Genomic DNA, 24,166 nt, shown 5'->3' on the forward strand with positions numbered 1-24,166 from the left:
CCTCGAGCCCGCTCCGCCGTTCAGTAAGATCGTGGCCCGGTCTGCTTGTAACTGCGGCTCCCAATTCGATTCATCTAAACAATCCTCGATTTTCTCCTCTGGATTTCTTGCCCCTCACCCTAAAACTCTGCCCCCTCGTGATTGCCCCCTCAACCACAGAGAACAGCTGCTCCCCACCCATCCTGTCCATTCCCTCTCGATCTTATACACATCAACCATGTCCTCCCTCGGCCTTCTCTGTCCTAAGGAAAATAATGATGTAGAGGTGCTGGCGTTGGGACTGGGGTAAACACGGTAAGAAGTCTCACAACACCAAGTTTCTGATCACAACCTTCTACACACCTGACGAAGGGACACCGTTTCCAAAAGCTTGTGGGATTACTATCAAATAAACTGGTTGGACTTAAACCTGGTGTTGTGAGACTTGTTATTAAAGAAAATAATCCAAGTCTATCCAGTCACTCCTTATAGCTCAAATGCCCCATCCCAGGCAACATTTGATATGAATTATTGTTATCACATTTATTGGAATGCAGTGAAAAGTATTGTTTCTTTTGCGCTATACAGACAAAACATACCGTTCATAGAGAACATAGGGGAGAAGGAGAGGGCGCAGGATATAGTTTTACAGTTACAGATAGGGTGAAGAGAAAGATCAGCTTAATATATGATAGGTCCATTCAAAAGTCTGATAGCAGCGAGGAGGAAGCTGTTCTTGACTTAGTTGGCACGTATTTTCAGACTCTCATATCTTTCTCCTGATGGAAGGAGGGGGAAGAGAGAATGTCCGGGGTGCGTGGGGCCTTGATTATACTGGCTGCTTTCCTGAGGGAATGTAGACAGAGTCAATTGTCAAGTGTCCCCCCCCCCAAATCTGTCATCTGTTTGCTTATCAAGAGTGCCTACTTCTGCCTCAAAAATATTTGAAGACTCTGCTTCCAATGCTTATTTTGAGGAAGAGAGTTCCAAAACTCATGACCCTCTGATGGAAAAAGATTCTGCAATGATTCCTTATTTTTAAATAGTGATCCCCACACGCACACAAACACACACACACACACACACATACACCCCCGCCCCCCCCTGCTCCTTCCCATTAGTTCTACACTCTCCCACAAGAGGAAACATTCTCTCTACATCCACTCTGTCAAGACCCATCAAGAACCTATCTGTTACAATCAAGGCACCTCTTACCCTTCTAAGCTCTGTAGGATCATAAGATATGGGGGCAGAATTTGGCCATTTGGCCCATCGAGTTTGTTCCACCGTTTGATCATGGCTGATATGTTGCTCAATCCCATTCTCCCACGTTTTCCCCATAACCTTTGATCTCTTTACCAATCAAGGACCGATCTCTCTCTGTCTTAAAGACACTCAATGACCTGGCCTCCACAGCCTTCTGCGGCAAAGTTCCACAGATTCACTGCTCTCTGGCTGAAGAAATTCCTCCTCATCTTGAGTGGCATGATGGCATAGTGGTTAGCACTGCTGCCTCACAGCGCCAGGGACCCGGGTTCGATTCTCTGGGTCACTGTCTGTGTGGAGTTTGCATGTTCTCCCCATGTCTGCATGGGTTTCCTCCAGGTGCTCCGGTTTCCTCCCACAGCCCGAAAGGTGTACTAGTTAGGGTGCATTGGCCAAGCCAAAAAATTGTACCCAGACAGGTGCTGGAGTGTGGCGACAAGGGTATTTTCACAGTAACTTTATTGCAGTGTTAAAGTAAGCCCCTTTGTGACACTAATAAATAAACTTCTCTCAAGGGTTTAGTCTGAGGCTGTGCCCTCAGATCCTAGTCTCTTCTACTAATGGAAGCATCTTCTTCATGTCCACTCTATCCAGTATTCTGTAAGTTTCAATGAATCATAGAAGCCTACAGTGCAGGAAAAGGCCCTTCGGCCCATCGAGCCTGCACCGACCACAAACCCACCCAGACCCTACCCCCATATCCCTACATATTTTACCCGCTAATCCCTCTAACGTACGCATCTCACGACACTAAGGGGCAATTTTTAGCATGGCCAAACAACCTAACCCGCACATCTTTGGACTATGGGCGGAAACTGGAGCACCCGGAGGAAACCCACGCAGACATGTGGAGAATGTGCAAACTCCGTGCAGACGGTGACCCGAGCCGGGAATCAAACCCGGGTCCCTGGAGCCGTGAAACAGCAGTGCTAACCCACTGCGCCACCCATGATTCCCCCCCTTATCCTTCTAAACTTCATCAAGCACAGACCCCGCGCCCTCAATCGCTCCTCAAATGTCAAGCCTATCCAGCAGATATGAACCTAGCCTGTGAAGTTGACTTAAATGTCGGCCGGGACACTGAAGATAACCCCCCTCGTCTTCCCTCAGCCTGATTCTGTGGGATCCTTTACAGCCACCTAAGAGGGGAGAGGTGTCCTTGTTTAACATCTCGACTGAAAGACGGCACCTCTGACAAACACAGCTTTATGTTGTTAAGCTATTCATAAAGAGCTAGGAACTAAATGTTCTGAGAACTATACATCCCGGGGGTGGCCCATATACTGCTGCACTGCAGTCAAATGCTGAGTAATAGTTTATCAGTCCACCAGCCACGTGGAGAGCTAAAAGAATTAGATACAATGAAATTCCAGCAGTTTTGAGTCTATGTTGTAATTGTTTCCAACTTATAACAAAGAACAACACAGCGCAGGAAACAGGCCCTTCGGCCCAACGAGCCCGCGCCGCCATTTCAACATTGTGAGTCCCCCCTTCCACCCTAGACCCGTGTCTATGCTTATGACACCCACATTGGAAACCAGATTGAGGGGCGACTAATTTAGGGACAATTTGTTCCACCAGTCAGCCTAATAGCACATCTTTGGGGTGTGGGAGGAAACTGGAGCACCCGGAGAAAACCCACGCAAGCGCGGGGAGAATGCGCAAACTCCCACAGACACCGGCCCAAATCCATGTGTCTGCCCGGCAAACAGTGATAGTCACTGAGCTGTCGTGTTGCCCAGCATCTGGTCCAGTTTAAGCGTACACTAATGACATGAAGCACTAGGCTACTCTCGAAACATCCAAGAGCAGCCCTCGCACGACCCACTGTGTGTATGCCCCTTGTTGGACAACAAGGCGGACCGAATCACCTGTGGATTAAAAGAGAAAACCATCAATAACATGCACATCCTTATACAAACGTTCAAGGGAATCCCCAGAAGCTCAAAAGTAAAACAAGATCAAAGGTTATGGAGATCAAGTCCAAAGATGTGCGGGTTAGGTTGACTGGCCATGCTAAAATTGCCCCTTAGTGTCCAGGGATGCGTAGGTTAGAGGGATTAGCGGGTAAATGTGTTGGGATATGGGGGTAGGGCCTGGGTGGGATTGTGGTTGGTGCAGACTGGATGGGCCAAAGGGCCTCTTTCTACACTGTAGGGATTCTATGTTCTAAAAGATATGACAGCAGGTTTCCCTTGGAGTCGCACAAAGTGTTTTAGTCTGGGTTATTAATTTAAGTATCTGGAGTTAGGCTACACTGAAGCCATTCTGACTTAGCAATTAATCATGTCTGAACATGCTGGATCTGAATGTTCAGATTTAACGCAGTTCTACCCCTTTCTCAATCCATTATAAATACCTATGCGCAGTGTAATTCTTATGTAATCTCGTCACACTTGGGCGACACGGTGGTTAGCACCGCTGCCTCACAGAGCCAGGGACCTGGCTTGGATTCCCGGCTTGGGCCACTGTCGGTGCGGAGTCTGCATGTTCTCCCCGTGCCTGCGTGGGTTTCCTCCGAAAGACGTGCTGGTTAGGGTGCATTGGCCGTGCTGAAATCTCCCTCAGTGTACCTGAACAGGCGCCAGAGTGTGGCGATTAGGGGATTTTCACGGTAACTTCACTGCAGTGTTAGTGTAAGCCTTACTTGTGACGCTAATAAACTAAACTTTAACTTTGAACTGTTTCAGAAGGAGTGATCTTGTAGAAGAGGTCAGGCTTCTCCATCTAGTGGCTGTTGTGTGCAGAGCAGTTTCGTTTTCTCCTGCTTCTGGACAACTTGCACTTTGCAAGGAAAGCGAAACAGCTTTGACGCCAGCTCCTGTCTCTATCCAACTTGGAACTATTTCTCCTCCTTCATTGGCAGGAAACAGAAAATTCTTACGCAGCAGGACGTAGAATCCGCGGGACAAAAATCACTTGGCACAACAGGTCCACGCAAGCCCCCTCCTGTCCTACAGCAGCTGATTCTGTCAGCTTCCTCTTTCAGTGAGGACTTTTCTCCTACATTCCCTCATGGATTCACTTCCCTGAACCCTTTGTCTTTCGTTCCCTATCATAATCTTTTGTAGAGCAAAGAGCCCCCACCTGCTTTTAAGGAGGCTTTTTTTTAACATAAGAAATAGGAGCAGGAGTAGGCCATCTAGCCCTTCGAGCCTGCCCCGCCATTCAATAAGATCATGGCTGATCTGAAGTGGATCCGTTCCAATTTCCCGCTTTCTCCCCATAACCCTTAATTCCCCTGTCTATCAGAAATCTATCTACCCGTGACTTAAATATATTCAGCGAGGTAGCCTCCACCACTTCAACGGGCAGAGAATTTCAGAGATTCACCACCCTTTGAGTGAAGAAGTTCCTCCTCAACTCCGTTCTAAACTGCACCCCCCTTATCTTGAGGCTGTGCCCTCTAGTTCTGCTATCCTTTCTAAGCGGGAAGAATCTCTCTACCTCTACCCTATCCATTCCTTTCATTATCTTATAAGTCTGTATAAGATCCCCCCTCATCCTTCTAAACTCCAATGAGTACAGGCCCAGTCTATTTAATCTCTCCTCATAGGCTAACCCCCTCATCTCCGGTATCAGCCTAGTGAACCTTCTCTGTACTCCCTCCAAGGCCAATATATCCTTTTGCAAATAAGGGGACCAAAACTGCACTTTAACCCTTACTGTACCTTATTTCTGCTGCCCCCACCCCCCCCCACACACACACACACACACACACACACACACACACACACCTCAAATACCTTTCCAGTATCTCACCCAAACATCTGAGTGCAGAGGGGATTCACTGACATGCTCCAGCAATCGGGGAGAGACTGGAGAAGCTGGGGGTCACTTTCTTCGGAGCAGGGGAGATTTGAAAGAGGTCTTCAAAATCATTAGCTGTCTCAGTTGAGTACGTAAGGAGAGGTCATTTCCATAAGTAGGAGCCTCAGAAACCAAAGGACATAGATTTAAGATAATTGGTAAGACTAGGTTGGTTTAGGTCAGTTGGCTGGACAGTGATGCAGGGCGACCCCAACAGCACGGGTTCAATTCCCGTACCAGCCGAGGTTACTCATGAACGCTCCACTTTCTCAAAGTTTATTTACTTAGTGTCACATGTTGGCTTGTATTAACACCGCAATGAAGTTACAGTGAGATTCCCCTAGTCGTCACGCTCCTAGGCGCCTGTCCGAGTACACTGAGGGAGAATAGACACTGGGAGAATGTGCAGACTCCCCACAGACAGTGACCCAAGCTGGGAATCGAAGCCGGGTCCCTGGTGCTGTGAGGCAGCGGTGTTAACCCACTGTGCCATCCTCACCTGAGCTGTGGTGATCTTCAGGTTAAATCACCACCAGCATCCCCTCCTCTCCACACACACATGTGCCCCGCACTCCACACATCCCACACACACCACAGACACACTATGGTCATCTGGACTATGCGGCAACTTTGCCTTGACACAATGAGCTGTAATCTGGAGAGTGTTGAAGAGGGATGGTGAAAACAGTCAGTTGTGACTTTTGACCAAAGAGACTTGAAACGTCAGCTCTTTTCTCTCGTTATGGATGCTGCCAGACCGGCTGAGATGTTCCAGCGTTGTCTCATTTGAAATACAGGTTCTTGGTGATGTATAGTTTTATTTCTGGCATGGCATGAGGAGTTGTATGAAACACCCCCCCCCCCACCAAGTGAGAATAACCAGACCAGTTGTCATGTAACAATTATTAAAGACTATTTAGTAAATTTGAAGAAAAGACAAATACACCCCAAAAGGACTACAATACTCTTAAGACAGTTACAGTAAGAAGTTTCACAACACCAGGTTAAAGTGTGAGTCAAGGAGCAGTGCTCTGAAAGCTCGTGAATCCAAATAAACCTGTTGGACTTTAACCTGGTGTTGTGAGACCTTTTACTGTCCTCACCCCAGCCGGCATCTCCACACTAAGACAGTTCAGTATATGAAGTACTATTCACACACACACTTTATATACAAATTTACGCTTATTCCAATATGAGGTGGCGCTGTGGCACAGTAGTTAGTGCTCCAGTTTCTTCCCACAGTCTGAAAGACATGCTGGTTAGGGTGCATTGGCCGTGCTAAATTCTCCCTCAGCGTACCCGAACAGGCACCAGAGTGTGGTGACTAGGGGATTTTCACAGTAACTTCATTGCAGTGTGAACGTAAGCCTACTTGTGACACTAATAAACAAACTTCAAATTGCACCATCTGCCGTGGCGGGGATTCGAACCTGGGTCCTTGGCTGAGTTTCTGGATTAGTGATATTACCGCTAGGCCGTCGCCTCCCCATTATAGCCTTGATGTCTGTGGGAGTTTCCTGCGTGTAAATTGGTTGCCGTGTTTTCTAAACCACAGCAGTGCTTACGCATCAGAAACATTTCATTGGCTGTTATGTAAGGGTCATGGAGTGAGTGGTAGTGAGAGATCAAGAAAGGTGAAGATTTTATAGTATTACACTGCTTCTGAACGCATAATAATTGTATTAATAGGTTAACATTGGTGGCAGAGAGTGATATGGGGTGGTTAGAATTCTTTCTTATTGGAACAGCTTCTGCGAAAGCACTTTAGAAGACAAGAGAAAGACAGCAGAAGATGGAGTCTATCGTTCCTTCCTCTGTGGCCACACCTTAGACAATCAGAGTCATGTTCCTTCCACCATGATCACACTTTAGTCAATAAGAGTCAACTTGCCAACTATCAACACATGAGGAAGTGATGGCCTGGTGGTGTTATTTCCATTTGAATTCTAATTTGAATTCAATAATAAAAAAATTCTGGAGTTAAGAATCTACTGAAGACCATGAAACTATTGTCGTTTTAGCAAAGGGTCATCTGGACTCGAAATGTCAGCTCCTCTCTCTTATAGATGCTATTAGATAATCTGCCATTCTTACCCAGTCTGGCCTACATGTGACTCAGAGCCACAGCAATGTGGTTGATTCTCAACTGCCCCCCTGAAATGGCCAAGCGAGACACTCAGTTGTGTCAATCACTCAGGAAGGCAGCTCACCACCGCCTTCTCAAGGGCAATTAGGGATGGGCAATAAATGCCCATGCTGGGCAGCACGGTGACACGGTGGTTAGCACCGCTGCTTCAGAGCTCCAGGGTCCTGGGTTCGATTCGCAGCTCGGGTCACTGTCTGTGTGGAGTTTGCACATTCTCCTCGTGTCTGCATGGGTTTCCTCTGGGTGCTCCGGTTTCCTCCCACAGTCCAAAGATGTGCGGGTTAGGTTGGTTGGTCATGTGAAAATTGCCCCTTAGTGTCCTGGGATGTGTAGGTTAGAGAGATTAGCGTGTAAATGTGTGGAGATGTGGGGGTAGGGCCTGGGTGGGATTGTGGTCGGTGCAGACTCGATGGGCCGAAGGGCCTCTTTCTGCACTGTAGGGTTTCTATGTTCTAAATGCCAACCAGCCAGTGACGCCCATATCCCACAAATGAATAAAGTGTCTCCTGTGGTATAAATTGTAGGGATTGCTTGAAATTTGGTATTCTTGTGTTTGTCCTGGTGAGTGCAAAGCATTTCTCTCTCTCCCTTCAGCAACAACCCAGGCTGGAGATGGGCTGAAGGGGTCACTGGCCATAAGGAGGTTTCGGCGAAGGCAGGGTGGAGAGGTAAAGAAGATTTGCATTGATCTCGCACCTTGCATGACCACCAACTTCAAGAAACGAGGCAGGCTGCTTGTGCGTAGCAAGCTCCCACAATCAGTAGTGTGAACGTGATCAGAGAATGTGTTTTCAGTGTTGTTGGATGAAGGTTGAATATAGACCAGTGTGCCAGGGAAGAGACAGCTTTTACACCCACCCCGGCAGAGCCTCAGTTTTGCATCTCATCAGAAAAAAAAAACAAGAGGAAAGCGAAGGGTTTTAGTAACGTGAATTTAAGTGCGAGGAGTGTCACAGCACAGTGAGACAGTGGTTAGCACTGCTGCCTCACAGCGCCAGGGACCCAGGTTCAATTCCGGCCTCAGGTCACTGTCTGTGCAGAGTGAGCACACCCTCCCCGTGTCTGCGTGGGTGTCCTCTGGGTGTTCCGGTTTCCGCCCACTGTCCAAAGATGTGTAGGTTAGGTGCATTGGCCACGCTAAACTTGTTCCATAGTGTCAGGAGGATTAACAGGCTAAATACACAGAGTTACTGGGATAGAGCCTGGGTGAGATTGTTGTCACTACAGGCTGAATGGGCCAAATGGCCTTTTGTACTAAGGATTCAATGATTGAAGGAATGACTGTGGGACAGTGTGGATGGAGGACACACGGATGTTTTTAACCTGAGTAGTTTATAAGTTACACTGCAATTCCACCAACACTTCCCATCAGAAGGAACAAAAAGACTCAGAAGATTATTTATTTACTTATTAGTCATAGGTAGGCTTACATTAACACTGCAGTGGAGTTAGTGTGAAAATCCCCTAATCACCACGCTCTGGTGCCTGTTCGGGGACACTGAGGGAGAATTTAGCACGGCCGATGCACCCTAACCAGCATGTCATTCAGACTGTGGGAGGAAGCCAGAGCACCCAGAAGAAAACCCACGCAGACACGGGGAGAATGTGCAGACTCCACACAGACAGTGACCCAAGCGGGAAATGGAACTCAGGTCCCGGGCACTGTGAAGCAGCAGTGCTGACCACTGTGCTGTCCCCAGAATTTAGAACCATCTCTTATTCCCTCCTGGGTTGCAAATTAGGAGTTCCAACTTGCACTAGGGGGTACTTTTACTGTTCAGATTGTTACAACGCATCACTCTACAGAGTTCGAAACTGTGGAACATTTTACCCCCCCCCCCCCGATCTGGTATTTAAAACCCACACACCACATTGCATCATCTATATGTATATCATACAGTTGCTGTTTCTGTTATGACTCATCTTCTCTCTGCCTCTTCGCTTGCAAAACCATGGTGCCTTGCAGACTGACCATAGGTTTTTCTCACTATAGGAAAAAAGATCTAGTATTTGTTGAATTGGCTCGATTAATCAGATTAAGAGGATTCTCTGAGTTCGCCCCCATAGCAGAACAAGAATTTATTAGTCAGAGATGTTTTTAAAGTTTCTTTATTAAGTGTCACAAGTCGGCTTACGCTAACACTGCAATGAAGTTACTGTGAAAATCCCCTAGACACCACACTCCATCGTCTGTTCAGGTATCATAGAATCCCTACAGTGCAAGAAGAGGCCATTCGGCCCATCCAGTCTGTACCGACCACAATCCCAGCCAGGCCCTATTCCCGTAACTCTGTGTATTTACCCTAGTGAGTCCCCCTGGCACTAGGATCAATTTAGTGTGGCCAATCCACCTAACCCCCATACACTGGGGGAGAATTTAGCACGGCCAATGCACCTAACCGGCATGTCTTTTGGACTGTGAGAGAAAACGGGAGCAGTCGGAGGAAACCCGCGCAGACACGGGGAGAAGGTGCAGACTCCACACAGGCAGTGATCTGAGCCAGGAATCGAACCCAGGTCCCCGGTGCTAGTGAGGCAGCAGTGCTAACCACCGTGCTTTGTGAGCAGAAGTCTGACTGCAGACCATTCGCCTATGGCGATGTTAGAGAAAAGATTAATGTTCTCGCCTGCACACAGTAAAAATGTGGAACTTGCTCCCTGACAGCACTGTCGCTGTACCTTCACCACATGGACTGAGGCGGTTCAAGAACGTAGCCCACCACCACTTCCTGGAGGGGTAAGCAGGGATGGACAGTAAATACTGGCCTTGTTAGTGACACCCACATCCCGTGAGTAAACAAGTAAGTGCCTCCTTGTGGCACTTGTGTTCAAAATGGCAATGTCATACTCAGCATGTGAAGCACTTTGAAACATTTCGAACTGGATTCTGGATATAAATGCGGGTCTTTTATCTTTTTGCATAACAGCGGTTCCTCTTTCTACAGGCAGGGAGTGATCCCACCGTCAGCAGCCGTGAACATGTCGAGTACCTCTCCAGGCAGGCAGAAACGCAAGGAGGAGATTCAGAAGGGACTGCATTTTATTCAGTAAGTGAACCAAGCTTCCCCTCTTCCCTTCACAGTCAGCTACTTTTTATAACCGTTTACCATTTATATAGATGATCTGGAGGAGGGGGCTGCGTGTAGGGTGACAAAATTTGCCGGTGACACGAAGATGAGCAGTAAAGCAAATTGTGTGGAGGGTGTGGAAAGTCTGCAGAGGGATCTGGATAGGCTGAGCGAGTAAGCGAGGACCTGGCAGATGCGGTATAATGTAAGCAAGTGTGAGGTTATCCACTTGGCAGAAATAATAGTAGGAGGGATTATTATTTAAAAGGTGAAAAGCTGCAGCATGCTACGGTGCAGAGGGACCTGGGGGTCCTTGTGCACGAGTCACAAAAACCCAGTCTGCAGGTGCAGCAGGTGATCAAGAAGGCGAATGGGATGCTGGCCTTCATAGCGAGGGGGATAGAATATAAAAGCAGGGAGGTCTTGCTGCAACTGTACAGGGTACTGGTGAGGCCGCAGCTGGAGTACTGGGTGCAGTTTTGGTCGCCGCACTTGCGGAAGGATATTTTGGCCTTGGAGGAAGTGCAGAGGACGTTCACTAGGCTAATACCGGAGATGAGGGGGTTAGACTATGAAGAGAGACTAAATAGACTGGGTCTGTACTCGTTGGAGCTTAGAAGGATGAGGGGGGATCTTATAGAGACGTATAAGATAATGAAGGGGATGGATAGGGTAGAGGTAGAGAGATTCTTCCCGCTTAGAAAGGACAGCAGGACTAGAGGGCACAGCCTCAAGATAAGGGGGGGTGCAGTTTAGATTGGAGTTGAGGAGGAACTTCTTCACTCAAAGGGTGGTGAATCTCTGGAATTCTCTGCCCGTTGAAGTGGTGGAGGCTACCTCACTGAATATATTTAAGTCACGGGTAGATAGGTTTTTGGTAGGCAAGGGGATTAAGGGTTATGGGGAGAAAGCGGGAAAGTGGAACTGATTCACTTCAGATCAGCCATGATCTTATTGAATGGCGGGGCAGGCTCGAAAGGCTAGATGGCCTACTCCTGCTCCTATTTCTTATGTTCTTATTATGTTCTTATGTGATTATCTTGTAGTTCTTGCAACCACTTAGATGGTAAAACTGGTCAATGCGCGAGAAAAGGTCCCAGAATAAATTCCTGCTCTATATCGAGTTAACTCATTTCATTTGGTGCATTAGTAGAATCATAGAATCCCTAAGTGCAGAAGGAGGCCATTTGGCCCATCGAGTCTGCACCGATCACAATCCCACCCATTCCCGTAGCCCTGCATATTTACTGTGCTAATCCCCTGACACTAAGCGGCAATTTTAGCATGACCAATCAACCTAACTCGCACATCTTTGGACTGTGGGAGGAGACTGGAGCATCCGGAGGAAACCCACGCAGACACGGGGAGAATGTGCAAACTCCACGCAGGCAGTGACCCAAAGCCAGAATTGAACCCAGGTCCCTGGCGATGCGAGGCAGCAGTGCTAACCACTGTGCCACTGTGCTGTACCCTCTTGGAGGGCCCTTATTGACCTCAGTACCACTAGCTAGCGAAGGGGAGATAATCAAGCAATGCAATTACTTTCTCATGTATCTCTGCTGGAGGTGAGTGTGTTGAGGTCAGGTGAGGGTGGGATTTGAGTCTGTTGTGATGCCAAGATAGATGAATACCCTATTGACAGTGTCTCAGTCATTTTTGGCAGCAGAGGGGAGATCTTCCTAGACTCCAAATTGTCCATTTTACATGAAGACACTGACCCTTGCTGAAATATGGTACCCAAAGAGACAACCTCCCTCCTCCACAGTGGCACTGCGGCAGTGCTGTCTCACAGCGCCAGGGACCCAGGTTCCATTCCAGCCTCGGGTCACTGTCTATGTGGACTTCGCACCTTCTCCCTGTGTCTGCGTGGGTTTCCTCCGGGGGCTCCGGTTTCCTCCCACAGTCCAAAGATGTACGGGTTAGGTGGATCGGTCATGCTCGATTGCCACTTCGTGTCAGGGGGACTAGCAGGGTAAATAGGTGGGGTTACCGGAATAGGGCCTGGGTGGGAATGTGTTCCGTGCAGACTCAATGGGCTGAATGGCCTCCTTCTGCACTGTAGGGATTCTATGTCAGTGGATCTGACACTCCTCAATGGGTATGTAGGTGAGACTCGCTGGGCAGGCAATCATTAGTTCCGTCAGGGAACTCAGGACAACCTCATGGGTCTCGTTGAAGTCAGTATAGTTTTTTTTAACATTAAAAGATGTTCTGAGAGGGAACCTCCATGCCTTCGCATTACCATTTGTTGAGAGCAGCCTGTCTCTGTAGGTGTACACCTACCTACTCAAAAAGGATGTATTTTCATTGCTGAAACCTTTAATCCAGCAGCCTTACAGCCCTGAACTCCACTTACCCCGGAACCCGTGATTCCCCTATAGTTCAAGCATCTGAATATAACTCAACCTTGGACATAGTTACTGGCCCATCCTCCACTGCCATAGGTTCGATTCCCGGCTTGTGCCGCTGTCTGTGTGAAGTCTGCACGTTCTCCCTGTGTCTGCGTGGGTTTCCTCCGGGTGCTCCGGTTTCCTCTGAAAGACATGCTGATTAGAAGCATTGACCTGAACAGGCGCTGGAGTGTGGCAACTCGGGGATTTTCACAGTAACTTCATTGCAGTGTTAATGTAAATGTTACTTGTGACACTAATAAATAAACTTCTAACTTTAAAAAAAAGGGGTCTCCCATTTTAGACTGAAAAGAAATTCCTCCTCATCTCCAGCTCATACGGGAAACCCCTTATTTTGACACTTGTATCCAGGCACTGGAGTGTGGCCACTGGGGGATTTTCACTGTAACTTCATTGCAGTGTTAATGTAAGCCTACTTGTGACACTACTTGTGATCTTGCTGCAACTGTACAGGGCACTGGTGAGGCCGCAGCTGGAGTACTGTGTGCAGTTTTGGTCGCCGCACTTGCGGAAGGATATATTGGCCTTGGAGGGAGTGCAGAGAAGGTTCACTAGGCTGATACTGGAGATGAGGGGGTTGGCCTATGAGGAGAGATTGAATAGACTGGGTCTGTACTCGTTAGAGTTTAGAAGGCTGAGGGGGGATCTTATAGAGACATATAAGATAGTGAAGGGGTAGGGTAGAGGTAGAGAGATTCTTCCCGCTTAGAAAGGACAGCAGGTCTAGAGGGCACAGCCTCAAAATAAGGGGGTGCAGTTTAGATCGGAGTTGAGGAGGAACTTCTTCACTCAAAGGGTGGTGAGTCTCTGGAATTCTCTGCCCGTTGAAGTGGTGGAGGCTAACTCGCTGAATATATTTAAGTCACGGGCAGATAGGTTTCTGATAGACAGGGGAATTAAGGGTTATGGGGAGAAAGCGGGAAAGTGGAACTGATCCACTTCAGATCAGCCATGATCTTATTGAATGGCGGGGCAGGCTCGAAGGGCTAGATGGCCTACTCCTGCTCCTATTTCTTATGCTCTTACTAATAAATAAACTTTAAAGTGGTGCTTGTTGTTGTATGTGATTATATATAAATGTGACATTATTATTATTAGTTACTATTGCCAAAAAAACCTCACTAATAGCCTTTCATTTTCTCTGCTACCCTACCAGGTCTCCCTTGCCTTACCCAGGAAGCCAAGATGAATATGAGGTACGACTAGCTCTTGTATCACCAGCAGATTCGGCTAAAATACACTCGCGTGTCGAAAGGGCTCTTAACCATGGGTTGGGGAAATGGGAATGAATCCCTCTTCTCACTGGAGAATCCACATTTGTGTATTCCCAATCCTGGGTAACTGGAAAAGCGATTCCCCCTATTTACATACCTGAATGGTCAAAATGAATTCTAGATCCCCATTTCAGACCAGCAGACAGTGTTGAACTATAAACGTTCCTGGTCTGGACCGGGATTCAGTGTGGATCAACCTTCTTAAAAACTGAGCACAGTGAGGAGTCTCCCAACACCAGGGTAAAGTCCAACAGGTTTATTTGGTATCACGAGCTTTCGGAGCACTGCTCCTTCATCAGGTGAGTCAAGTGACATAGAGGGCATGGATTTGAGAGGGGAGAGATACAAAAGGGTCCAGAGGGGCAATTTTTTTCACACACAGCATGGTGAGTGTCTGGAACAAGTTGCCAGAGGTGGTAGTAGAGGCGGGTACAGTTTTTTTCGTTTTAAAAGCGTTTAGACAGTTACATGGGTAAGATGGGTATAGAGGGATAAGGGCCAAATGCAGGCAATTGGGACTGGCTTAGGGCGTTTAAAGAAAAAGGGCGGCATGGACAAGTTGGGCTGAAGGGCCTGTTTCCATGCTGTAAACTTCTGTGACTTTAACTTGGTGTTGTGAGACTTCTTACTGTGCCCACCCCAGTCCAACACCAGCCACATCGTGGCCACCACCTTATAAACTGAGCCAGCAGGGAGGGAAAAGGGGCAATTAACGCTGTGCAGTCAGAAGTGAACATCCTGAATGAGGTTACGGTGGGAAGTTACAGCGATTGTGAAAGCGGTTTGTACTGTGGGTTTGGTTCTAATTTATAATTTTTTATTTTTGTTTTGTCCCCGTGTTTAGGCTTTTCTCCACCAGCTGGTCAAAAACTTGTTGGAAGAAGGGAATGAGCTGTACAGAGAGAAAGATTATAAACTGGCGCTAGTCCAGTACATAGAGGCCTTGAACGTGGCACAGTATGCTGAATCGGATGAGGTGGTAATCTCGCAGCGTTTGCTGGAGAAGCTGTACGTTAATCGAGCCGCCTGCTATTTCAGCATGGTGAGTCTTAGCAAAGCTTTTTAAAAATTCATTGGTAGCTTTTGGGCAACGGTATATGCTTGTTACAAGTCTGATCACCTGTCCGGTACTTACCTCTCCTCCAACAGCACTAAAAACAGATTATCTGGTGACTTATAGAATTCCTACAGTGCAGAGGGAGGCCGTTCGGCCCATTGAGTCTGTACTGACCCTACGGCCAGTATCCCGCCCGAGGCCAGTGAGGAATTCTGTTCTGCGAGCTGAATCGGGGAGGGCATGCCAGTAAAATTCTGGCTTGCAAAACAGCATCTTACCCAGACCCACCTCCCCGCCCTATCATTGTAACCCCACACATTTACCATGGATAATCCGCCTAACCCACGTGTCTTTTGGACACCTAAGGGGCAATTTTCCTATTATTTCCACAAGTAGGCTTACTTTACAATGAAGTTACTGTGAAAATCCCCCGGTCGCCACATTCCGGCGCCTGTTCGGGTACACTGAGGGAGAATTTAGCACGGCCAGTGCACCCTAACCAGCACGTCTTTTGGACTGGTTGGAAACCACAGCATCGAGAAAACCCATGCAGACATAGGGAGAACGTGCGGACTCTGCACAGACAGTGGCCCAAGCTGGGAATCGAACCTGGATCCCTGGCGCTATTAGGCAGTAGAGCTAATCACTGTGCCACCTTATAATCTATCTAACCTACACATCTTTTGGACACTAAATGGCAATTTAGCGTGGCCAATCCACCTAAGCTACATATCTTTTGGACACTAAGGACTCTAAGCACAGCTATTCCACCTAAACCTGACCTCTTTAGACTGTGGGGGGAAACTGGAGCATCTGGAGGAAACCTACGCAGACACGGGGAAAATGTGCAAATTCCACAGACAGTCAGCCAGAACTGAACCCGGGTCCCAGGCTCTGTGAGGCAGTAGTGCTAATCACTGTGCCACCCTCATATTGCTGTTTGTGGGAGCGTGATGTACACAAATCAGATGTTGCTGCACCTTTTAAAATATTATATCAATGGCTACACTTCAGAAGTTCTTCATTGGCTGTAAAGTGCTCCCCAGACTGTGAAAGGTGCTACATAAATGAAAGTTTTTCTTTCTGTCTGGACTGTAGTGACGGACTTGTAAAATTATTCCTACGTTAATCCCACTGCACTGGTGGGTTATTATCTATGGTGGGGTACCATCGAGGTACCCCACCATTGCTGAATTGCCCCGCTCGTACATTTTGGAGGAATTTTCTTTGAGGTTATGTATTGCTAAAGGCAGAGGCTCATGAAACGCAATGTACTGATTTTAAGATGTGACTTTATTAACCAAATGGGAGAATTATACAAAGAAGCCCAGCACTCCAGGTGGAGAATATGGGCAGCCCAGTATCAGTGTGAAATACAACGCCTCCGTGAGGGTAATTATATATTTCCAAAATCATACGTCCCACAAATCAGTCAATAATCATCCCTCAGCTCCAGCCGATAACATCCTGACCTCATGATGTCTTATTTGTCCTTAATTTTGGATATTACCTCCCCCAGCGACACAGGACGCTGGACAGCGAATTGGGAGAATGATTCCCACAGACTCAAACCCACGTGACACTGTCCGACGCTGAGAGAATCCTTCTGTCTGCCTTGCACCTGTATTATCAGCTTGGAGCTGTATAGTTCTATTCATCAGCCTGGTATTGGTAGCTATTTTGTTCCCGACAACTGCTGATAAAGGAGCCACGTTCAGTAGAACCATTGTCTTTGGCAATGCAGGTCTTGTCTGCTGCCTCATCCCGTCAAACACTTGCTGTTGGCTGAAGACTCACAAAAATGTGTTCTAAAAGCAAACTGCATCTGTTTTATAAATTCAGAATACATGTTTTAAATTGGGAAACACTTGCTATCCAGTTAGAGCTGCTTTTAAGTGACAGCCTCTTGTCAGTGCTTTCTATAGTCGGAGATTGTTCACTCTTGACGCAGTGTCGTGTCAGTGTTCTCAAACCATGATGGTGTGTTTTTTATTGGCCTCCTTTAGTTCCCCCCGACATCAGGGGACGCCAAGTGGATTTTGCAAACAGTGGAATCGCTGGACACGCACCAGCGATTCGCAGCAATTGTAAGGTCGTGGCTTCTTACTCCGGCTGGGACCTGGGGGCTGGTAAGGGGATGGAGGCTCTATCTAGGAATCACCATTGGCTAAGACCAACCACTGGCCTTTCTGGGCAGGCCGAGCACCATTGCTGGTGTGATACAGCTTTCATTTAAACATTTTCCAAGCACTCCAGTTTAATGAGGCAAACAAGGACAGTAATTCAATTATTTATTTATTGAACACTTCTGGTACCAACTCAAACTGTTGCAACTCATTAACTCTTTACTGAATTTTAACCCTAACTGAACATCAACTTTCAACTGAACTTTAACTCTTAAACTGCACTTTAGTTAAAATTGAGACTCACTTACAGTTACTTCACTGAAAATAAATACTACCAAATTAGGAAAACCTTGGCCAGGAAATATCCTTGCTGTAGAATCTATCTTCTTCTTCTCTGAAGTCTCCTTCAGGGTACAAGTCTTGTTGCAATGGTTGGTCTCTTCTGAATTGTCGCTGCCAAACAAAAGAACCAAATGTCTTTTATCCACAAATCTCCACTTGCTTCCGGAAGATTCTCTGTCATCCAACCAATTGTGTCACCAGAAATCGATCACATGGCTCAAACATTCATTGAAATTACTTGTGAACGAAGCCATGACACTGAGTCCATTTTACGTGTTCCATGCAAAGCAGCCATAAAAATCGGAGCCACAATGTCTCAACTAATGTAAGCAACTTCCTTTATCTGACCAACGCAGACAGCTTCAGATCACAGCTCCCAGACCAGAGCCTCTTTACCACTTGCATCTGGTTTTAATCTAGAAGGTGACCAAAATTCCCAGCATGCTTCACTCTCAGCCAGAAAAGCCATTTTAAAGCCACCATTGCCATTATTGTTGTTAATTCGTTGTTGCAGCTCTTCTTTCTCCGTCCACACTGGGTTGGTATCTGCAGAATGCCACCTCAGAGAGAGCAGGCCCTTCCGAAAATCGGGGGGGGGGGGGTGGTTAGCAATGAAAAGCAACTCTTTCCCTCACCGAGCGTGAAGGAACGAGGATCTGGGACATTGAAGTGCTGATTTTGACTCCTTGTTGCAGGGTATGTATGAGAAAGCTCTGGAAGACTGCGAGAGCACGCTAAAGCTTAATGAAAATAACTACCGGGCACTTTATCGGAAAACACAGGCACTGAAGGAGCTGGGACAACACAAAGAAGCTTATGAATGCATTGCCAAGTGCTCCTTTGCCGTTCCCCAGGTGAGTAGGTCTGTTTGCGTTGCTGGGCATTGCAGCTTTGACTTTTCACCTCGACACCAAAATGTATACAAACATGCAAATTTGGAGCAGGAGAAGGCCACCCAGCCCCTCGAGCCTGCTCCGCCATTCAATAAGTTATATATATTGTAACCTCAACCCCACACTCCTGCCTACCTCCCGATAACCTATCCAAATTCACTTGGGCAGTGTAGCGCCATTCCCTCCTTCTGAGAATCATAGGGCGGGATTTTCCGATCACGCTCTCCCAAAACTCGGAAAATCCCACCCAAGGTCAACAGAATTTGCATGGTCCATTCTCTCCCCACACACACACACACACCACCCCCCCCACTGTCCCTTTCTCTCCCTCTCTCCTCCTCCTCTCCCTCCTCCTCCTCTCCCTCCTCCTCCTCTCCCTCCTCCTCCTCCTCTCCCTCCTCCTCCTCTCCCTCCTCCTCCTCTCCCTCCTCCTCCTCTCCCTCCTCCTCCTCTCCTTCCTCCTCCTCTCCCTCCTCCTCCTCTCCTTCCTCCTCCTCTCCCTCCCCTCTCCTCCTCCTCCTCTCCCTCCCCCCTCCTCCTCCTCCTCTCCCTCCCCCCTCCTCCTCCTCTCCCTCCCTCCTCCTCCTCCTCCTCTCCCCCCTCCTCCTCTCCCTCCCTCCTCCTCCTCCTCCTCCTCTCCCTCCCTCCTCCTCCTCCTCCTCCTCTCCCTCCCTCCTCCTGCTCCTCCTCTCCCTCCCTGCTCCTCCTCTCCCTCCCTGCTCCTCCTCTCCCTCCCTGCTCCTCCTCTCCCTCCTCTACTTCCTGCTCCCGTGGCAGGCAGGCATTGAAAATTCTGGTCTTTGAGTCTCACTCCCAGAAGAAGACAACACAGCCCATCTTTTCCCCACCTGGATAAATGAATGGGTATCACTGGACATGACAAACAAGTACCTGGTCTCAAACCCAACCCACTGACTGCCTGGTTTCAACCGTCTGAGGGTAGGGGGGGTCCACGCTCAGCAGGTTCAGGACTGGGCAAGGCCCCTGCTTGGCCAACCTCCCCAGATGGGGCGTTAGTGCCAGCCCCCGTGTGCCTGTGGGAGAGAGCAAACTGCACCACATCAAAGAAGAGTGTCTCATCTACACACTCTGCCCAGGCCTATCCGCACTCAACACAGCAGGAGTGGAAGAAACTGCTTGGCTTAGGGACTTTGTATTTTCAAAATAAATAAATAATCCACTTAGTTCCCTCCTCGTATCCTTTCTCCCTTTTAGCCTCCTGCTTTTTCAAGCACCCGCATCAGTCATTTTTCAAACTTCCCTTCCACAGTCAGAGGGCATTCCAAACAAAAAAGCAGAGAAAAACCCATAGAAACCAACCCCCCCCTCAATAGTGCAGAAGGAGGCCATTCAGCCCATCGGGTCAGCACTGACTTTCTGAAAGAGCATCTTACAAAAGCTCTCCCCCGCCCTCCCGCAGGCCTGCTTGTTTAGAATGGCTGATCCACCTAACCTGCACATCTTCAGACACTAAGGGGCAATTTAGCATTGGCTGATCTACCTAACTTGCATAAATTTGGACGCTAAGGGGTAATTTAATGTGGCCAATTCACCTAACCTGCACATCTTTGGACACTATGGGGCAATTTAGCATGGCCAATCCCCCTAACTCGCACATCTTTGGACTAAGGTGTAATTTATCACTAGCCAATCCACCTAACCTGCATGTTTTTTGACTATGGGAGGAAACCAGAGCACCCAGAGGAAACCCACGCAGATACAGGGAGAACGTGCAGACTCCCCACAGACCAGTGACCCAAGGCCAGAAAAACCCTGACCTCCTCTTTGTGATGACGATCTTAAATGAATGGTCTATCGTTATGACTAACAGTAGGGTCAACTGGAGAGCAACATGATCCAAATCTCACTCAAACACCTCGATTGGCCATGGCCTAATTGAATGGTGGAACATAGGAACAAGGGAAAATCCAATCAACCTCTTCCCCTCCCAAACGTCCTGACCGATCAGCCCCAGGACATGTTGAAAACCGCCAGACATCAATCCAAGATGATAAGGTCTAAACGCTCCTTATCCATCCTGTCCATGTCTCTCATAATCTTGAACATCTCAATCAGGTCGCGCGCGCTGCCGCCGCTGCCCCCCCCGCCCCGTCTTCTCTGCTCCAGAGGAAACAACCCAAGAGTACGCAACCTCTCTTAAAGTAAAGTTTATTTATTAGTCACAAGTAAGGCTTACATTAACACTGCAATGAAGTTACTGTGAAACTCCCCTAGTAGCCACACTCTGGTGCCTGTTCGGGTCAATGCACCCTAACCAGCACGTCTTTCAGCAGACTGTGGGAGGAAACCAGAGCACCCGGAGGAAACCCACACAGACACGGGGAGAATGTGCAAACTCCACACAGACCCAAGCTGGGAATCGAACACGTGCCCCTGGCACTGTGAGGCAGCAGTGCTAACCACTGTGCTACAGTTTCGTCATAACCGAAATGTTCCATCCTAGGCAGCATCCTGGTGAATCTCCTCTGCACCCCCTCCAGTGCAGGCACAACTTCCCTATAATGTGGTGATCAGAACTGCACACAGTATTACAGTACTATAGCCTCACCAATGCTCTACACAACTTCATCATGACCTCTCTACTTTTGTAATCTATGCCTTAATTGATAAAGACTTATGCCTTTTTCACCACCTTACTGACATGCCCGTTCACCTTCGCAGATCTGTGGACAAAGACGCCAAGGTCACTTTGTTCCATGGAACATTTTAGTGTCATACCACTCGTTTAGTACTCCCTTGTTAAATTACTCCTTCCAAAGTGGGTCACCTCACACTTTACAGTGTTAAATTCCATCTGCCACTTACCTGCCCATCTGACTTTCCATCTATAACTTCTTTAGCTTATGAAGAGAGATTGAATAGACTGGGTCTGTACTCGTTAGAGTTTAGAAGGATGAGGGGGGATCTTATAGAGACTTACAAGATAATGAAGGGGATGGATAGGGTAGAGGTAGAGAGATTCTTCCTGCTTAGAAAGGACAGCAGGACTAGAGGGCACAGCCTCAAGATAAGGGGGGAGGGGTGCAGTTTAGAACAGTGTTGAGGAGGAACTACTTCACTCAAAGGGTGGTGAATCTCTGGAATTCTCTGCCCGTTGAAGTGGTGGAGGCTGCCTCGCTGAATATATTTAAGTCATGGGTAGATAGGTTTCTGATAGACAAGGGAATTAAGGGTTATGGGGAGAAAGTGGGAAAGTGGAACTGATCCACTTCAGATCAGCCATGATCTTATTGAATGGCGGGGCAGGCTCGAAGGGCTATATGGCCGACTCCTGCTCCTATTTCTTATGTTCTTGTGACTCTCCGCCTCACTGATAATCAGCCGGCACCACAGGTTTTTAGTTTGCTTCAAGCCAGTTGGTGTGCCGGTATCCTCCTTATTTCATGGTCACGCCATTAATTGTCTCAAACAGAAAGGAATTGGCAGCGTCAGGCCATTCAGCCCTCCTGGTCTGTGAACCTCTTCATCTTATCCAGTCAGCAGAACAATCTATTCCTTTCTCTCTTGTGTTTATTTAGCTCCTTCTTAATTGTATCTGTGCTATTTCCCTCGACCATTCCCTGTGATTGCGAGTCCTCAGCACTCTGTGCAGAGGTTACACGTCCTTTCTTCAAGTTTTATGTATATGGATTTTAGTAAGGCGTTTGATAAGGTTCACCATGGTAGGCTTCTGCAGAAAATGCAGATGTATGGGATTGGGGGTGACCTAGGTAATTGGATCAGGAATTGGCTAGCAGATAGGAGACAGAGGGTGGTGGTTGATGGTAAATATTCGTCATGGAGTTCGGTTACGAGTGGTGTGCCTCAGGGATCTGTTTTGGGGCCACTGCTGTTTGTAATTTTTATTAATGATCTGGATGAGGGTATAGTTGGGTGGATTAGTAAGTTTGCTGATGACACCAAAGTCGGAGGTGTGGTAGATTGTGAGGAAGGGTGTCATAGTTTGCAGGGTGACTTAGATAGGTTGCAGAGCTGGGCCGCGAGGTGGTGGATGGAGTTTAATGTGGAGAAGTGTGAGGTAATTCATTTCGGTAGGAATAACAGATGAGTTGAGTATAGGGCTAACAGGAGGACTTTGAATAGTGTGGAGGAGCAGAGGGATCTAGGTGTATGTGTACATAGATCCCTGAAAGTTGGGAATCAAGTAGATAAGGTTGTTAAGAAGGCATACGGTGTCTTGGCGTTTATTGGTAGGGGGATTGAATTTAGGAGTTGCAGCGTCATGATGCAACTGTACACAACTCTGGTGCGGCCGCACTTGGAGTACTGTGTGCAGTTCTGGTCCCCACATTACAGGAAGGATGTAGAGGCTTTGGAGAGGGTGCAGAGGAGGTTTACCAGGATGTTGCCTGGTATGGAGGGGAGATCCTATGAGGAGAGACTGAGAGATTTGGGGTTGTTTTCGCTGGAAAGAAGGCGGCTAAGAGGGGACCTTATTGAAACATATAAGATGATTAGAGGTTTAGACAGGGTGGATAGTGATAACCTTTTTCCTAGGATGGAGAAAGCTAGCACGAGGGGGCACGGCTTTAAGTTAAGGGGGGGTAGTTATAGGACTGATGTCAGGGGTAGGTTCTTTACCCAGAGGGTGGTGAGGGACTGGAATGCCCTGCCAGCTGCAGTTGTAAATGCGCCTAGTTTGGGGGCGTTTAAGAGATCTGTGGATAGGTTTATGGACGAAATGGGATTGGTTTAGATTAGTGGGTTAGTGTTGTTTTTTTTAAAAGCTGGTCGGCGCAACATCGTGGGCCGAAGGGCCTGTTCTGCGCTGTAATGTTCTATGTTCTATGTTCTATCTTATATTTTGTCACCGTCCTCAACAGTGCTACCCTTACCCCCCCCTCTTTGGTAACAACTTCGAATTTTGTTATTGTACCTTTTGATCCCCGAGTTCCAAAGCATTTGTGCAAATGGTGAACGGGAATTGTGCCTATCGTCACACTCCGGCGCCTGTTTGGGTACACTCAGGGAGAATTTAGCATGGCCAATGCATCTAACATGCGCGTCTTTCAGACTGTGGGAGGAAACTGGAGCACCTGGAGGAAACCCACGCAGACACGGGGAGAATGTGCAGACTCCACACAGAGAGTGACCCAAGCCAGGAAGCGAACCCGGCTCCCAGGCGCTGAGAGGCAGCAGCACTAACCCATTGTGGTCATGGTCCCATGATCATGAGCCTTTAGAGACTGATCCACTGTAATGTCCAGAACTTTTTCTTTCATCATCGGGGTTTCAGTTCTGCTTCCTGGAGAATGCATGAGTGTTTAGTATTAGACCCGCCTTTGTGCACAACACTACACTTTTGGAATTAACACTTTGAGAATTATTTGCGGTAATTGAACTTCCTCTGCAGTTCTATACTTGATGTGGAGATGCCGGCATTGGACTGGGGTAAACACAGTAAGAAGTCTCACAACACCAGGTTAAAGTCCAACGGGTTTATTTGATAGTAAAACTTGTGGGTTTACCATCAAATAAACTGGTTGTTCTATACTTGCAAATGGCTTTGTCTCGTCAGCCAGTTGGCAATCACGCTCCAACGTCTGCATCTCGGTCATTCATATAGTGAAGAACTAAATGCCAAAGAACTGCGAGACAGTGGCACAGTGGTTAGCACTGCTGCCTCACAGCACCAGGGACCCGGGTTCGATTCCCGGCTTGGGTCACTGTCTGTGCGGAGTCTGCATGTTGTCCCCGTGTCTGCGTGGGTTTCCTGTTTCCACAGACTGAAAGACATGCATTGGCCGTGCTAAATTCTCCTTCAGTGTACCTG

The 24,166-nt window shown here is 47.8% G+C and overlaps 1 protein-coding gene across 3 annotated transcripts in view; it reads left to right on the top strand.

The window, feature by feature from the left end:
- The window catches only part of zc3h7bb (zinc finger CCCH-type containing 7Bb), an 87,529-nt gene that overhangs the window by 1,044 nt on the left and 62,319 nt on the right, over nucleotides 1-24,166 (top strand). For all 3 annotated transcript variants that reach the window (XM_080217660.1, XM_080217659.1, XM_080217661.1), the window contains exons 2-5: nucleotides 10,147-10,248; nucleotides 13,837-13,876; nucleotides 14,799-14,996; nucleotides 18,175-18,333. In XM_080217660.1, coding sequence (XP_080073786.1) covers nucleotides 10,181-10,248; nucleotides 13,837-13,876; nucleotides 14,799-14,996; nucleotides 18,175-18,333 — 465 coding nt within the window. In that variant the 5' untranslated portion in view covers nucleotides 10,147-10,180. The remainder of the gene's footprint in view (nucleotides 1-10,146; nucleotides 10,249-13,836; nucleotides 13,877-14,798; nucleotides 14,997-18,174; nucleotides 18,334-24,166) is intronic.

This window comes from Carcharhinus amblyrhynchos, chromosome 35 (genome assembly GCF_965287045.1).
Source record: "Carcharhinus amblyrhynchos chromosome 35, sCarAmb.v2.hapA, whole genome shotgun sequence".
NCBI lineage: Eukaryota > Metazoa > Chordata > Chondrichthyes > Carcharhiniformes > Carcharhinidae > Carcharhinus > Carcharhinus amblyrhynchos.